The 18,529-nt window shown below is 42.5% G+C and overlaps 1 protein-coding gene across 4 annotated transcripts in view; it reads left to right on the forward strand.

The window, feature by feature from the left end:
- Positions 1-18,529, forward strand: part of golga4 (golgin A4) — a 246,147-nt gene that overhangs the window by 133,701 nt on the left and 93,917 nt on the right. For all 4 annotated transcript variants that reach the window (XM_072263075.1, XM_072263085.1, XM_072263094.1 and 1 more), the window contains one exon: positions 18,070-18,201. In XM_072263075.1, coding sequence (XP_072119176.1) covers positions 18,070-18,201 — 132 coding nt within the window. The remainder of the gene's footprint in view (positions 1-18,069; positions 18,202-18,529) is intronic.

The raw sequence follows: 18,529 nt of genomic DNA on the forward strand, positions 1-18,529 counted from the left end.
AGGACCATCACTGGGTTCCGGCAAGCTAGCAACAGAGGAGCGGAAGGCAGGGCCAATGAACTTAACCCGTTCTTTAACAGATTTGACAGTGTGGCCCCTGCCCATCCCACACATGAACCATCTGTTGTCAGTCCCCAACCAACACATATTTCACTCTCCCCTCCTACCCCTCCTCACAGTCCCCCACCCTGCTCTCATGACTATACCCCTTCCCCACACGAAACCACAACGGTGGGCTTCACAGCTCTACAGGTGAGGAGAGAGCTGAAACGTCTCAATCCAAGCAAGGCTGCAGGACCGGATGGTGTCAGTACCAGGGTGCTCAAAGCCTGTGCCCCTCAGCTATGTGGAGTACTTCACCATGTATTCAACCTGAGCCTGAGGCTCCGGAGGGTTCCTGTATTGTGGAAGACGTCCTGCCTCGTCCCTGTGCTGAAGACACCGTGCCCCAGTGGCCTCAATGACTACAGACCGGTGGCTTTGACCTCCCACATCATGAAGACCCTGGAGAGACTTGTTCTGGAGCTGCTCTGGCCTATGGTCACGCCACACTTAGATCCCCTCCGGTTCGCCTACCAGCCCCGACTAGGAGTTGAGGATGCCATCGCCTTCCTGCTGAACCGTGTCTACACCCACCTGGACAAGCCAGCGAGCACTGTGAGGGTCATGTTTTTTGACTTTTCCAGTGCGTTCAACACCATCCGCCCTGCTCTGCTGGGGGAGAAGCTGACAGCGATGCAGGTGGATGCTTCCCTGGTATCATGGATTTTTGATTACCTGACTGGCAGACCACAGTACGTGTGCTTGCAACACTGTTTGTCCGACAGAGTGATCACCAGCACCGGGGCTCCACAGGGGACTGTCTTGTCTCCTTTCTCTTCACCATTTACACCTCGGACTTCAACTACTGCAGAGTCTTGTCATCTTCAGAAGTTTTCGGATGACTCTGCCATAGTTGGATGCATCAGCAAGGGAGATGAGGCTGAGTACAGGGCTACGGTAGGTAACTTTGTCACATGGTGTGAGCAGAATTATCTGCAGCTTAATGTGAAAAAGACTAAGGAGCTGGTGGTAGACCTGAGGAGAGCTAAGGTACCAGTGAACCCTGTTTCCATCCAGGGAGTCAGTGTGGACATGGTGGAGGATTACAAATACCTGAGGATACGAATTGACAATAAACTGGACTGGTCCAAGAACACTGAGGCTGTCTACAAGAAGGGTCAGAGCTGTCTCTATTTCCTGAGGAGACTGAGATCCTTTAACATCTGCCGGACGATGCTGAGGATGTTCTACGAGTCTGTGGTGGCTAGTGCTATCATGTTTGCTGTTGTATGCTGGGGCAGCAGGCTGAGGGTGGCAGACACCAACAGAATCAACAAACTCATTCGTAAGGCCAGTGATGTTGTGGGGATGGAACTGGACTCTTTCACGGTGGTGTCTGAAAAGAGGATGCTGTCTAAGTTGCATGCCATCTTGGTCAATGTCTCCCATCCACTACATAATGTACTGGGTGGGCACAGGATTACATTCAGCCAGAGACTCATTCTACTGAGATGCAGCACAGAGCATCATAGGAAGTTATTCCTGCCTGTGGCCATCAAACTTTACAACTCCTCCCTTAGAGGGTCAGACATCCTTATTTCATAATTTACTGGCATAATTTACATATTACTATTTAACTATTTATGGTTCTATTACTATTTATTATTTATGGAGCAACTGTAATGAAAACCAATTTCCCCCGGGATTAATAAAGTATGACTATCACTACTACTACTATCTCGGATCGAGTTCTCAGTATTCTCAAGAGGGAGGGTGAGCAGCCAGATGTTGTGGTCCATTTAGGGACCAGTGACGTGGGTAGGAAGAGTGAGGAGGTCCTGAAAGGTGAGTTCAGAGAGTTAGGCGCCAAGTTAAAGGACAGGACCTCCAGGATAGCAATCTCAGGATTGCGACCAGTGCCACGTGCAGGCGGGTTTAGAAATAGTAAGATAGCGCAGATCAACACGTGGCTGAAGACATGGTGCAGGAGGGAGGGCTTTAGATTTATAAATAATTGGGCAGTTTTCCAGGGAAGGTGGGACCTGTTCCGGTGGGACGGTTTACATCTGAACTGGAGGGGGACAAATATTTTTGCAGGTAGGTTTGCTAGAGAAGCTCCAGTGGATTTAAACTAGATACAAAGGGAGAGGGGAACCCAGAGTGTAGGAACAGATGTAAGGGAGAAGGAAGAAAAAAAAGATAGTAAAGTTGTTTGCACTGTTAGTGATAAACAGAGAGTAAGAGGTGGAAAATTTCTTAAATACATCTATTTTAATGTTAGGAGCATTGTAAGAAAGGTGGATGAGCTTAGAGCATGGATTGATACCTGGAAGTATGATGTTGTAGCTATTAGTGAAACATGGTTGCAGGAGGAGTGTGATTGGCAACTAAATATTCCTGGATTTCGTTGCTTCAGGTGTGATAGAATTGGAGGGACAAAAGGGAGAGGTGTTGCATTGCTTGTTAGAGAAAATACTACAGCGGTGCTCTGGCAGGATAGATTAGAAGGCTCGTCTGTGGAGGCTATTTAGGTGGACTTGAGGAATGGGAAAGGTGTAGTAATACTTACAGGGGTGTATTATAGACCACCAAATGGGGAAAGAGAATTGGAGGAGCAAATTTGTAAGGAGATAGCAGATATTTGTAGTAAGCACAAGGTTGTGATTGTGGGAGATTTTAATTTTCCACACATGGACTGGGAAGCCCATACTGTAAAAGGACTGGATGGTTTGGAGTTTGTAAAATGTGTGCAAGATAGTTTTTTGCAGCAATACATAAAGGTACCAATTAGAGAAGGGGCATTGTTGGATCTCCTGTTAGGGAATGAGATAGGTCAGGTGACGGAGGTATGTGCTGGGGAGCACTTCGGGTCCAGTGATCACAATGCCATTAGTTTCAATATAATTATGGAGAAGGATAGGTCTGGACCCAGGGTTGAGATTTTTGATTGGAGAAAGGCTAACTTTGAGAAAATGAGAAAGGATTTAGAAGGAGTGGATTGAGACAAATTGTTTTGTGGGAAGGATGTAATAGAGAAATGGAGGTCATTTAAAAGTGAAATTTTGAGGGTACAGAATCTTTATGTTCCTGTTAGGTTGAAAGGAAAGGTTAAAAGTTTGAGAGATCCATGGTTTTCAAGGGATATTGGAAACTTGGTTTGGAAAAAGAGAGATATCTACAATAAATATAGGCAGCATGGAGTAAATGAGGTGCTCGAGGAATACAAAGAATGTAAAAAGAATCTTCTTTTAATTTTATTTTTATTTGGATAAGGAATTCACAAATATCATGTACTTTTTTCACACATATAACCTTTTCCCTTTTTTTATATGTATAAAACTACAATTATTTATACATTCTTAAGTACACATTGAGATGATATAAAAGGAAAATAAACATTTAAATAGATAATTATGTACTGTGGTAAATCTAACCTATTAGGCTAAGTAATGGAATTAGTTGTTAAGAAAAATGGTAATAATAGTTTCCATATAACCCTTCTGGACCATTTCCACTGGTCCAAAATGTTGTATATAAGCCTATGTATCAACCATTGTAGGTGTTTATATCCTAATTTGTTCATGCTTGCTCCTGCCCGCAGACATAATTATCCAATCCCTATGTACTTATTTACTTAATTTTTTCATTTTTTTATCCCTTTTCCAAATCTTTCTTAAAAAGAATCTTAAGAAAGAAATTAGGAAAGCTGAAAGAAGATATGAGTTTGCTTTGGCAAGTAAGGTGAAAATAGATCCGAAGGGTTCCTACAGCTATATTAATAGCAAAAGGATAGTGAGGGATAAAATTGGTCCCTTAGAGAATCAGAGTGGACAGCTATGTGTGGAGCCAAAAGAGATGGGGGAGATTTTGAACAATTTCTTTTCTTCGGTATTCACTAAAGAGAAGAATATTGAATTGTGTAAGGTAAGGGAAACAGGTAGTGAAGTTATGGAAACTATGATGATTAAAGAGAAGGAAGTACTGGTGCTTTTAAGGAATATAAAAGTGGATTTTTCCGGGTCCTGACAGGATATTCCCTAGGACCTTGAGGGAAGTTAGTGTAGAAGTAGCAGGGGCTCTGACAGAAATATTTCAAATGTCATTAGAAATGGGGATGGTGCCGGAGGATTGGCGTAATGCTGATGTTGTTCTATTGTTTAAAAGGGTTTTAAGAGTAAACCTAGCAATTATCAGCCTGTAAGTTTGATGTCAGTGGTGGGTAAGTTAATGGAATGTATTCTTAGAGATGGTATATATAATTATCTGGATAGACAGGGTCTGATTAGGAACAGTCAACATGGATTTGTGCGTGGAAGGTCATGTTTGACAAATCTTATTGAATTTTTTGAAGAGGTTACTAGGAAAGTTGACGAGGGTAAAGTGGTGGATGGTGTCTATATGGACTTCAATAAGGCCTTTGATAAGGTTTCATACGGAAGGTTAGTTAGGAAGATTCAATTGTTAGGTATTAATATTGAAGTAGTAAAATAGATTCAACAGTGGCTGGATGGGAGATGCCAGAGAGTGGTGGTGGATAACTGTTTGTCAGGTTGGAGGCCTGACTAGTGGTGTGCTTCAGGGATCTGTACTGGATCCAGTGTTGTTTGTCATATACATTAATGATCTGGATGATGGGGTGGTAAATTGGATTAGTAAGTATGCAGATGATACTAAGATAGGTGGCGTTGTGGATAATGAAGTAGGTTTTCAAAGCTTGCAGAAAGATTTAAGCCTGTTAGAAGAGTGGGCTGAAAGATAGCGGATGGAGTTTAATGCTGATAAATGTGAGGTGCTACATTTTGGTAGGACTAATCAAAATAGGACATCCATGGTAAATGGTAAGGTTGAGGGGGGACTTGATAGAGGTATTTAAAATTATGAGGGAGATAGATAAAGTTGACGTGGATAGGCTTTTTCCATTGAGAGTGGGGGAGATTCAGACAAGAGGACATGAGTTGAGAGTTAGGGGGCAAAAGTTTAGGGGTAACACGAGGGGGAACTTCTTTACTCAGAGAACGGTAGCTGTGTGGAACGAGCTTCCAGTAGAAGTGGTAGAGGCAGGTTTGATGTTGTCATTTAAAGTTAAATTGGATAGCTTTATGGACAGGAAGGGAATGGAGGGTTATGGGCTGAGTGCAGGTCGGTGGGACTAGGTGAGCGTAAGCGTTCAGCACGGACTAGAAGGGCCGAGATGGCCTGTTTCCGTGCTGTAATTGTTATATGGGTATAATGAAACGGCTAACATAATGACATTTGATATCTCTGGGCCTGTACTCACTGGAGTTTAGAAGAATGAAGGGGGATCTCATTGCAGCCTATTGAATATTTAAAGGTCTAGATAAAGTGGATGTGGAAAGGATTTTTCCTATGGAGGGGGAGTCTAGGACGAGAGAGCACACCCTCAGACTTGAGGGACTTCCATCTAGAAAAGAGATGAAGAATTTCTTTAGCCAGAGAGTGGTGAATCTGTGGAATTCATTACTACAGATGACTGTGGAGGTCAAATCATTGAGTATAATTAAGCCAGAGGTTGGTAGGTTCTTGATTAATCAGAATGTTACAGGTTATGCAGAGAAGGCAGGAGAATGGAGTTGAGAAGGATATTAAATCAGCCATAATGGAATGGCATAGCAGATTCGATGGGCCAAATGGCTAAATTCTGTGCCAATATCTTATGGTCTTATCACTTGTCATTTGTTCTTCTGGAGTCTTTCTACATTTACATAAGGCTGTCTTTAGATTCCTCTTGAAGTGCAGAACCTCACATTTTACTACATTGAACATAATGTACTGTTACAGTGATTTTTGGGTTTGGGTCATTTACATTTGGCTACCAGTCTTCTGTTCCTTGATAAAGTATTGTGGATTTAATTTGGAACAATGGATTACTAAAAGCTCTGAATCCCACTCCTGACACCAAATGTTGTTGTGTGAATTAAATCACCGATATTAGGGGTATAGGGGGAAGACACTTGAAAGCAGAAAGAAGCGAGTTGCAAATACTGAAAATCGGGGGAGAGCAGCTTCCAGTGTATTTCTGGGTATGTCCAAATAATGAGGGCACTGTCCTTGGAATAGACATCCTAAAGGAAGCAGGAGCTGTTATAGATTCTGGAAAGGGAGAAATAATATGGACAAGTCAGGAGCAGCGAACGCGTACAACCAACAGAATACACAATCTGGCTAACATGGTCGCAGCTGCCCGATCACCAGAGACTGGAGCCAGGATGGTGTCTATGGGTTACTTTGTCAGCAGTTCCCAGCTGTGTGGACTAGGCACAAACAAGATTGTGGTCAAGTAAAGATAAACCGAGTGAAAATAGATGGGGACCTGCATAAACCCCACAAGCAGTACCCTATAAAAACTGACGCACTGACAGCTGTCCAGGGTAGAGTGAAGGAACAAAAGAGGAACAAGAGGCAATTGAAATTGCAAGTGCGCAGGAAGAAACGACAGAAGCCAGTTTAGAAAAATTATATGAAAAGTTGGAGGCAAAAGAGAAGGAGGGGTGGTGGAGAAAGGGAACAAAGGAGGGACCAGATGGGAGCTGAGCACATGGGGAGGAAAGAGACGCGGTGGCCCCACCATGTAATATCAGCCGGCCATACCAGATCTGACCACAGCTGATGAAAACATACCCGGAGGAAACGCAAAGGCAGAAGACCCGGAGAGTGTGGCAGAAGACGCAGAGAGCGTGACGGAAAACCGTGAATAGCGTGCTAAATTGTGATGATGTACTTTGTAATGAAGACTGGTTGCTGAAGGTAGATGATTAGTTTAATAGCATAGAATAGAAAAGATGTTGGAAAATAGATGGGGAGGAATTTTTAAGTCAAAGCAGAGACAGCAAATTCCACAACTTTTATGGCATTTCAGACTGCACACAGCATCTGGAAGCACTTACCCCCAGTCTGAATGAGGAGTAAACCCAAATGAACTGGGCCCTTTTAGCAGTCGGGCCAGTGATCAACTCGTCAGTTCGGAAGGGGGTGCCAACCGGGGAGAGGTCTTTGTAGTCATTTACATAGAAACCACCCCAACCTTTTGACAAGGTCCCACATAGGAGATTAGTGTGCAAACTTAAAGCACATGGTATTGGGGGTAAGGTATTGATGTGGATAGAGAATTGGTTGGCAGACAGGAAGCAAAGAGTGGGAATAAACGGGACCTTTTCAGAATGGCAGGCAGTGACTAGTGGGGTACCGCAAGGCCCAGTGCTGGGACCCCAGTTGTTTACAATATATATTAATGACTTAGATGAGGGAATTAAATGCAGCATCTCCAAGTTTGCAGATGACACGAAGCTGGGTGGCAGTGTTAGCTGTGAGGAGGTTGCTAAGAGGATGCAGGGTGACTTAGATAGGTTAGGTGAGTGGACAAATTCATGGCGGATGCAGTTTAATGTGGATAAATGTGAGGTTATCCACTTTGGTGGCAAAAACAGGAAAACATTATTATTTGAATGGTGACCGATTAGGAAAAGGGGAGGTGCAATGAGACCTGGGTATCATTATACACCAGTCATTGAAAGTGGGCATGCAGGTACAGCAGGCGGTGAAAAAGGCGAATGGTATGCTGGCTACATAGCAAGAGGATTCAAGTACAGGAGCGGGGAGGTACTACTGCAGTTGTACAAGGCCTTGGTGAGACCACACCTGGAGTATTGTGTGCAGTTTTGGTCCCCTAATCTGAGGAAAGACATCCTTGCCATAGAGGGGGTACAAAGAAGGTTCACCAGGTTGATTCCTGGGATGGCAGGACTTTCATATGAGGAAAGATTGGATCGACTAGGCTTATACTCGTTGGAATTTAGAAGATTGAGGGGGGATCTTATTGAAACGTATAAAATCCTAAAGGGATTTGACAGGCTAGATGCAGGAAGATTGTTCCCGATGTTGGGGAAGCCCAGAACAAGGGGTCACAGTTTGAGGATAAAAGGGAAGCCTTTTAGGACCAAGATTAGGAAAAACTTCTTGACACAGAGAGTGGTGAATCTGTGGAATTCTCTGCCACAGGAAACATTTGAGGCCAGTTCATTGGCTATATTTAAGAGGGAGTTAGATATGGCACTTGTGGCTAAAGGGATCAGGGGGTATGGAGGGAAGGCTGGTACAGGGTTCTGAGTTGGATGATCAGCCATGATCATACTGAATGGCGGTGCAGGCTCGAAGGGCCGAATGGCCTACACCTATTTTCTATGTTTCTATGTTTCTAATCCCTTTCTGTACATCGATGAGAGGGCCGTGGGCCTCATGCATTTACCTTGCTGGTGCCCCTGGAAAGAGTGTTTTAGAGACCAGAGAATGAGGGAGTGAAGACAAGGAATGTGATTAAGCTGCAATCGGCCTGCAGGGGAACAGCCAACAGGCAAGGGAAAAAAGCCGCATTTCTAAAGATGTTTAAATTTTTGGAGTAACTTCTCTGCTTTAGCATTTGGTACTTAGCGATTAGGGAATACTAGGGTAGATATTGAGGTACATAAAATTGGGGAATTTTGAAACAGGGCATTTTTGCTGTCCTAATTGAGTAGATCCTCCTAGGTTGGCCTTTCCTGGTACAAATTTATTTTGTTCAGGAGGGCCAAGAGGAGGGACTGTTAGACTGATTTTTGGGTTTATGTCATTTACATTTAGCTACTAGTCTTCTGTTCCTTGATAATGTATTGTGGATTCAGAAGGTGTGAATTTTGTATGTAGTTTCAAAAGAAAGCATTATATATACTTTGTAAATATGGAATTGTCCTTTTTGTTTAGCAAATAAATATCGAGCCGCATGTTGGGCCAACAGACCTTTTCACTGAAAGCGTCTCCATATGATGCCTGTTGTACCTTGTTTTGTCAAATAAAGAAGCTGCTTTGTATCTACCAGTAATTCTCTTTGGCAATTTCATTCACGTAACAACAGTGCCAATTTTCAACATCCCTATCCAGTCACAGAGCTGTTCTATGCCCTCCCATTTATTTTTGTGAGACTGTTTTAACACTTATATTGATGGAGTGATTGTTATTTTACTGGATTTATAATCCAGATGTACAGATTAGATTACAGTGACAGGGATGCTACTTTGAGGATTCAGATATCATAATGTTTCAAAACCAGAGGATGTGCTTTCAAGTTATGAGGAGGAAAGCTTAAATGTAACACGAGGGCAATTATTTTCATGGAGAGAGTGTAGGAACCTGGAATTGTTCACTGGAGTGGGGTTGTGGGTAGTAGTGGTAGTGAAAACAGTAATGTTGGTGGAGTTTAACAGACTTCTAGATAAATACATGAATATGAAGGGAATGAGGGATCTAGATCAGCGGTCCCCAACAACCGGGCTGCAAAGCATGTGCTACCTGGCCGCGAGGAAACGATATGATTTGGTGATATGAGTCAGCTGCACCTTTCCTTGTTCCCTGTCACGCCCACTGTTGAACTTGAACAAACGCGAGGTCATTACGCACGCGTCATCCATGTCAGTGAGGGAAGGAGATCAACTCCTCGAGCTTGCAAATGACGGCGGGCTGAAAAGTATGTTTGACATAACATCTCTGCCGCCATTCTGAATCAAAGTCAAGGCTGAGTATCCTGAGTTAGCCACGAAAGCACTGAAAACGTTGCTTCCATTTCCAACATATCTCTGCAATGAATGCAACGAAAACTAAGTTGCAGAATAGACTGGACATAAGGATCCCCCTTCGAGTATCACTGTCTCCCATCACCCCTCGATCGGACTGTCTTGTTGCAGGAAAACAAGCCCAGGGCTCCCACTGATTCAGCAATATTGGTGTGTTGCAATGATTTTATATGTTCATGTGGGGAAAATATGTGCTGTGTGTTTAATATCCAAATGTTACTTAAAATGTTATGATGCTATTGACTTATAAGTGACTTGTATAACCATATAACAATTACAGCACAGAAACAGGCAATCTCGGCCCTTCTAGTCCATGCCGAACGCGACTCTCACCTAGTCCCACCGACCTGCACTCAGCCCAGAGCCCTCCATTCCTTTCCTGTCCATATACCTATCCAGTTTTTCTTTAAAAGATTAATATCGAACCGGCCTCTACCACTTCTACTGGAAGTTCATTCAACACTTACTTCAAGCTCCCCTGTCCTCCCCTGATAATTGACTTATCACTATATTCATACGAGGAAAATATGCGCTGTGTGTTTAATATTAAATTAGTTAGATAAACCCCTTTAGAAATGAAATTAAGTGTATTAGTCACTTATCACCTATATTCTGGTCGTGATTACCCCCCCCCCCCACCCGACAGAATCGCCAAAAACGATTTGTAGAAAAAAATTGGCACGTACACACATGCGCAGGTCATGCATGTGCACTGGTGCCCGCGCAAGACTTCATGGTCATTGTAGTCTTTCTTGAGGTAAACACAACGTATTTGACTGCGACTCTTGTACGTTGGCAAGACTAACCCGCCCCCCACCCCCGGGTCGGCAGGTCTGCAAGAATATTGAACCAGTCCATTTTGCAAAAAAGGTTGGGGGCCCCTGATCTAGATGACACACTGGAGAAGGATCTTTATATAAATTGGATTAAGGTCAGCACATTTTGGGAAGAGTGGTCTGTAAAGTGCTGTTCTATGTAAACAGGTAAAACATAAACATGGGCACTTGTGCTTTTAACCAGTCACTTAAGCTAATCCTACATTGGTCCTTTTTTAAAAATCTCCTCATTCTTCTCAGATTTTACCACTTGAGTAGGAACAATTTACAATGGTTATTTAACCAATTTACCAACTGCTATGCCTTCAGGAAGTGAGGGGAAACCCACGTAGTTCATGCCACCTCCACACAAACGGTACCTGATCTCATGTTTGAAGGAAAACAGCAGAGTAACAAAATGCCAATAATTGTCAATTTGTGCAATCAGACTACTTCAGTTCTCTTTCTCAAAAGTGATTATTTGAAGATGAGTAAAAAGGCTAATATGTTTCATGTTATTTTGGGCCCTGTAGATTTGGACTTATCAAGTCTGATGGCACCAATGAATTTGGTGCATTGCCATAAATTTCTCGAAACCACTCAAATCACTTCCATCCAATTCTCACTGTAGATATTGCATGTTTCATTATTGATGCTGAGAGGAATTAACTGCTCTTGCTGCTGACATCATTGCACTGATATGACTTGTAAGTTCTTGTGATTTCTGTGCATTTCTAGACAGATTGGGTTGTCTGGTATTTTCAAGGTGCAACTACAAGTGGCTATTGTCACAGAAGGTTTTTGGATCAGCCTGTATGTTTCACTGGCTTTTGTAGCTTCTTGTAAGAATACCAAGAATTTTACACAAGAGCTGTTTCAGAGAATCTGCATAGCTGCAGAAGGCCAGACAAGCACGAAAATGTGGGCTTCCTCCATTTATCAGCAAACTCGTAGTATCAAAAGTAAACTCAAATAATCAGCATTGAAGCTAACATGTTTCGCTACAATAGTAGTCACCAACCTTTTTAAGCCCAAGATCCCCTACCTCGACCTCAGTGATCTAACTACTAAATCGTTTAGAGAAAAAACAGCTCAGATTGTACTTCCAATTTGAGGCCTTTTACTTGGGGGAATTGTATTTGAATTACACAAAATACTTTTGTCAAACTTTCAAATTAATTCAAACAAGAAAATACTGTAACTAGCATATCAAACAGGCCATAGCTGTCTTTCTTTAAGAATATTACGATACTTCACACCTTTAATTCTAAGTTTCATTATTTAATTTTATTTCAACACGAAAAATAAATGAATAAAAATTGACTGTTGCACTCAGTGTGATGACTGGGGCTGAATACTTCCTCCCAGTTCCCTGAAATTTGGCTCATAACTACAGACAGCCAGTCTGAGACAGTCTATGAGGTGTAGGGTTGACAACTGTCCCGTATTTCTCCCCCACTAAGGTGGAGCGTTCCTATGAAACCTTTCATGCTGAAATGCTTTACGCTGAAGAAGCAATTACCATTAATTTATATGGAAAAAATTGTGGCATTCCCAGACCCAAAAAAATAACCTACCAAATCATACCAAATAACACATAAAACCTAAAATAACACTAACATATAGTAAAAGCAGGAATGATATGATAAATACACAGCCTATATAAAGTAGATATAATGAAGATTAAGCCAAAATTGATTCGTGGGGTAAAAAAAATCGGCACGTACGCACATGCACACACAGGTGCCCGCGCAAGACTTCATGGTCATGGTAGTCTTTCTCGGGATAAACACAAATGTCCCAGGATTTGACTGCTACTTTTGTCCCTTATTTGGGAGTGAGAAAGTTGGCAACCCCAGTGAGGTGTCTGTCAGTAAGTCAGCTCCTGTACTTAGATTTAATAATTTTCATCTGTGAAAATGCAATTTCACACAGATAAGTTGACCCGAAGTAGGCACTGACTTTTAGTGGTATAAAACCAACGCGCACACTGCACATTGTTCGGCCCCATCAGTAGTAATTGCCACCAGTTTATGCATGGGGATGTCATTTTCACGGGCATTTTTTTAAAACTCATTGTAAATATCCTCACCTCTCGTTCTTTAATTGCGAAAGAGTGGGGAAGTCTTCCTTTGTTGTAAAATCCTGGAAGGCCATTCTGACAAATACAACAAGCTGAGCTGTTTGCATTACATCCAGGAATTCATCGAACTGTAGTGAAAAATATTCACGTCCTCTGACAGTGACTCTACCCTCCTTGTCACTGTTGCAGGGCCAAGCAGTATATTATGTATTGCAGTTGTGATGCCGTTTTTGTTTTTAAAGTCATTAAGAACAGTCTCTGCGGTAATGACCGTTGCTTCCTTGAATAAATTGCCATCTGTAAAAGGCTCCTTGTGTTCAACCAAAAGGTGACTTACACGAAATGATGTTTCAATAGCAGCCTTATTTTGAGCAGTATGTTTTGTGGAAAACGATTGCTTGGCCTTCGACCCCGATTTCAGCTCAACTTTCCAGGCACGAATTGCGCTCTTTTGGGGGTAGATATCTTTAAATTCCTGGTGGTTGGTGTTGCGGTGCCGCTCCAGATTCCCTCTTTTAGTTAGTGCTTGTGTTTGGTGGCACAACATACATCCACACTTGTCTTTCACCAAGATAAATAGAAATTCCTCTTCCCATTCTGGATGGAATTTGTATGTTTTCGCCTTTTTTCATGGAGCCTCCGCTATGCTATCAGGATATCACGAGCGATCCGATTGCGTCGCCTCTGATCTGGGCCGACATTTACGCGCCGGGCGGCACCTAATTAATTAGCTTGTTTATTTCGGCTTTTTTTCTTAAAGATGTGCTGTGTGCATCCGGACTACCGCTGCACCACCGCATGCTTCGTGGCCCGGAGGTTGGGGACCACTGCCGTATATTGATGTTTGCGACAGTCTGTACTCTTATCTAATCTAATCTGATTGGTCACTTTGATGCAGCACAGGCTACGCTGAAAACGTGGTGCATGGCGGGGGAACTACACACATGCGCACTGGGCAGAAAGAATGGAACTAAACCCCCGCAACCCGGGAGCAATCTCTCTTTACAATCAGCTTTTTAGCAAAAATATTGCTATATTACCATTATGCTAATTAGTATTACTTACTTTTATAATGCTCACATTACAACAGTATTTGTGTATTTATTTTTGATTTTTCTTCGGGATCTGCTGGGAAAGTCTCAAAGATCGACCGGTCGATTGCGATCGATGGGTTGGTGACCCCTACTCTACAATATAAACCACCAGCAATTTTTTTTGTAGATTTCATCAGGAAAGGTGCCACAATTTTGGAGTAGGACAAAACACATTTCTCACAAGAAAAAATGTTATTGCCGTAAAATAGGACCAGATGGAATGCAGTTTATTACAAAGCCAATAGGAATGAAGTTGGAATTTTCCTCTGAAAGCAGCGGAAGAATAAGTGAACATCCATCTCTGTTCACTGGGGGCACATTTGCCACTCGTACCTGAGTATATTTGTGTGGGGACCTGTCCGCGTAAGTGTTCGTAAATCCTATCCCTAAGAATCCTCTCCGCTAGCTTCCTTGCTGTTGGTGTGGCCCACTAACTAATAATTGTATGGATTATCTCTATATCCCTAAATAAGTGTGAGGTGGTTCATTTTGGTAGGCCAAATATGATGGCAGAATATAGTATTATAGTAAGACTCTTGGCAGTGTGGAGGATCAGAGGGATCTTGGGGTCCAAGTCCATAGGACGCTCAAAGCTGCTGCGCAGGTTGACTCTGTGGTTGAGAAGGTATACAGTGCATTGGCCTTCGTCAATTGTGGAATTGAGCTTAGGAACCAAGAAGTAATGTTGCAGCTATATAGGACCTTGGTCAGACCCCACTTGGAGTACTGTGCTCATTTCTGGTCGCCTCACTACAGGAAGGATGTGGTAACCATAGAAAGGGTGCAGAAGAGATTTACAAGGATGTTGCCTGGATTGTGGAAATGAATACCAATGAATTGATCCACTTGACCGGAAACAGGAGTGTGTGGGCCATTGCAGCCAAAGCTCAATCTGGGCATGCCACCTGATGATGATGATGATGATGATGATGTTGATGATGCCTGGATTGGGGAGTATGCCTAATGAGAATAGGTTGAGTGAATTCGGCCTTTTTTCTTTGGAATGACGGAGGATGAGAGGTGACCTGATAGAGGTGTATAAGATAATGAGAGGCATTGATCGTGTGGATAGTCAGAGGCTTTTTCCCAGGGCTGAAATAGCTAGCACAAGAGGGCACAGTTTTAAGGTGCTTAGAAGTAGGTAGAGAGGAGATAGAACATAGAACCGTATAGCACAGTACAGGCCCTTCGGCCCACAATGTTGTGCCGACCCTTAAACCCTGCCTCCCATATAATCCCCCACCTTAAATTTCTCCGTATACCTGTCTAGTAGATGTCAGGATAAGTTTTTTATGCAGAGAGTGGTGAGTGCTTGGAATGGGCTGCTGGCAGCGGTGGCGGATACAATAGAGTATTTTAAGAGACTCTTGGATAGCTTAGAAAAATAGCGGGCTATGGGTAACCCTGGGTAATTTCTAAGGTAAGAACATGTTCAACACAGCTTTGTGGGCCGAAGGGCCTGTATGGTGCTGTCGGTTTTCTATGTTTCTTTTTCCTTTTATTGGGCAAAGGAACAGTGGCTAATCTCCATTCCACTGGGATCTTACAAAGATTTTTGTCAAGTTTCCAGCATTCTCCTCTTTCATTAACCTGGGATATATGGGATGTCCACCATAATGATCTTCCATTCTGATGGTGTCTTGAACCTGATACTTCTATACTTCTGTCATACCCCTAAAACAGGGGTCCCCAACCTTCTTTGCACTGCGGATGGGGTGGCGGGGGGGGGGGGGGGGGGTTGGGTAGGGTTGCCAACACACAAGAGTAGCACTCAAATACGTTGTTTACCCCAAGTGACTACAATGACCATGAAGCCTTGCGCGGGTACCAGTGCGCATGCGTGATTTGCGCAAGCATGTACATGCCGATATCACGACCGGAATATAATTGATAAGTGGCTAATACACTCAATTTCGTTTCTAAAGGGTTTACCTAACGAATTTAATATTTAACACACAACACATATTTTTCTCACATGAATATAGTGATAAGTCAATTATCAGGGGAGCTTGAAGTAAATATTGAACGAACTTCCGGAGTAGTGGTAGAGGCAGGTTCGATATTATCATTTAAAGAAAAATTGGATAGCTATATGGACACAAAAGGAATGGAGGGTTATGGGCTGAGTGCAGGTCGGTGGGACTAGGTGAGAGTAGCGTTGGGCACGGACTAGAAGGGCAGAGATTGCCTGTTTCCCTGCTGTAATTGTTATATGGTTATATAAGTCAATAGCATCATAAATTTTAAGTAACGTTTGGATATTAAACACACCACATATTTTCCCCATATGAACATATAAAATCATTGCAACACACCAATATCACTGAATCAGTGGGAGCCCTGGGCTTGTTTCCCTGCAACAAGATGGTCCTATCGAGGGGTGATGGGAGACAACGATACTCGAAGGGGGTTCCTTATGTCCAGTCTATTCCGCAATTTAGTTTTCGTTGCATTCCTTGCAGAGATATGTTGGAAATGGAAGCAACGTTTTCAGTGCTTTCCTGGTTATCTCAGGATATTTAGCCTTGACTTTGACCCAGAATGCTGGCAAAGATGTTATGTCAAACATACTTTTCAGCCCGCCGTCATTTGCAAGCTTGAGTTGATCTCCTTCCCGCGCTGACATGGATGATGCGCGGGTAATGACCTTGCATGCGTTCAAGCTCAACAGTGGGCATGACAAGGAATGAGGAAAGATGCAGCTGACTCCTATCGCCAAATCATATAGTTTCCTTGCGGCTCGGTAGCGCATGCTTTGCAGCCCGGTACCAGTCCGCGGCCCGGTGGTTGAGGACCGCTGCCCTAAGAGAAGGGCACAACTAGGAGCTCGGTATGACAGGTTAAAGATGCTACTGGCATGACTGGTATATTGAGTGAGGAGTGGGTGTTGTCTTTTTGATAAAGGAGTGCACAAAGGCAAAGAAAGAAATGACATTCTTGGGAGATCATCCATTGAGGCCATATGGGTAGTACTTAGAAACAAAAAGGGCAGGGCTATTCTAGCAGAACTATATTATTGAACCCCTGGTTGTTAGCAGGAACTTGAGCAGGTGTGTAGAGAAACTGCTCATAGTTGTAATTATAAGGAGGTTGTATTAGTGGAAGATTTCAAGTTCCCCATTATTGACTGGACTATTCAGAGTGTTAAGGGCCTGGACGGGTAGAAAATGTGCAATCTGTCAAGGAAAGTTTTTCAGTCAACATATATAAAGGGCCTTACTCAGGAGGGTGCAATATTGTTCTTTCTTTTAGGGAATAAGGTAAGCCAAGTGACTGAAGTGGCAGTCTGGAAGCACTTTGGCTTGAGTGACCAGAGCTCTTAATTCTAAGATAGTGGTAGAAACGGACAGGACAGGTGTGCAGGTTGGGTTCCAAAGCCAGAGCAGTGATTTTCTTTTTTGTGGGGGGGGGGGGGTGCGATTAGGCAGGATCTATTTGAAGTCTCTGAGACAGACCATAGGGCTGCCAGATGCTGTGCAGATCTACACTGGCATATTATCCTTTGAAGGGATGCATAAAAGGCATTGAGCTTATTGGGAGTGAAGAAACACATTCATTTATGCTGTTAGGTTTCACCTTGTAGAAAGTAATGGCATGTAAATCCTTCACAGGGTTTCAGTTTAAAAAAAAAACATTTATCTAGATAAGGGACTACATGTGAACATTATCTGAATCTATAGAACTACAATTCAAAGCGCAGTAACAGCAAAATACTAACCAAATATTGAAGACTAACTAAATATGCATTGCACAATGTATGATGTAGATATGATAGCAGAAAGTGTATTGCTCATTTTTCTCTATGGATTAAAGATAAATTTGAAGTGAAGTAAATATGATGTGACGATAAATGGCTAAGTCTGTTTTGAGCCATGTGTTCACGACTCACTACAAAATCTGTTTTGCTGTCTGAATTTTTGGATGACTCTGATGACGGACTTGACAAGGCCAAGAAAAGAGTATGCAGGGTAGCAAAGATCACATTGGACTGTTCAAAAAGTTCAGATGTGAAGAGGGGCTAGTGGAGGAGGGATAAGTCCATGTGGAAAACTATGCCACAGTCTATTTTGTACAATAGATAAGAAATGGTACTCTTAATATCAGTGGGGGGGGGGGGGGAATGGTGATGTGCAGTATCTGTGATTCAGATGTTGAATTACTCAGGAAGAAAGGAGTTAAAAGTTGGGTTCCAAACTGGATAACAAGAATAAAAATGTTTGTGAAGCAGTTCAAGCTCTGTATAGCTTTTAATACTTCTTTATAAATAGGACGTTCAGCATGTAGACTGTATACAATCTAGAGTCACTACTGACAAAGGCTTAGAGAAGAGGATCTTGTTAATATGAGCAACTAATTTCCTTTTAGTTGGTTTACAAAGTAAGAAGTTTATGGCCTAAATTTTCTTCTTGTTATAGAAATCTTCTGAAGATCATATTGGAGAGTTGGAGAAAAGTCATATGGAAGCATTGGCCTGCAAAGAGAGGGAGTTTGAGCAGCAACTTCTGGTTTCCAGGCAAGAATTTCAGGAACAGCTGAAAACAGCTCTGGTATGTACCATGTAACCTGAGCTTTTTAATACATACTAACTAGACCCATCGTTTCCAGATGTTAAAGAGCATTTTGTGAAATGAACAACAAACTCTGAGATGAGATTTGAATTGGTAAATGGCTGTACTATTGTTACATATACCGAGGTACGCAAAAAATACCAGGTCTTGCATACTGTTCATACAGACCAATTCATTAGTACAATGCATTGGGGAAAGTAAAAGGTAAAACAATAAGAGTGCCAAATAAAGTGTTAGTTACAGAAAACATGCAGTGCAGTTAGACAATAAAGTGTAATGTCGTAAGATAAATTGTGAGGTAAAGAGT

Source organism: Mobula birostris, chromosome 1 (genome assembly GCF_030028105.1).
Source record: "Mobula birostris isolate sMobBir1 chromosome 1, sMobBir1.hap1, whole genome shotgun sequence".
NCBI classification, from domain to species: Eukaryota; Metazoa; Chordata; class Chondrichthyes; order Myliobatiformes; family Myliobatidae; genus Mobula; species Mobula birostris.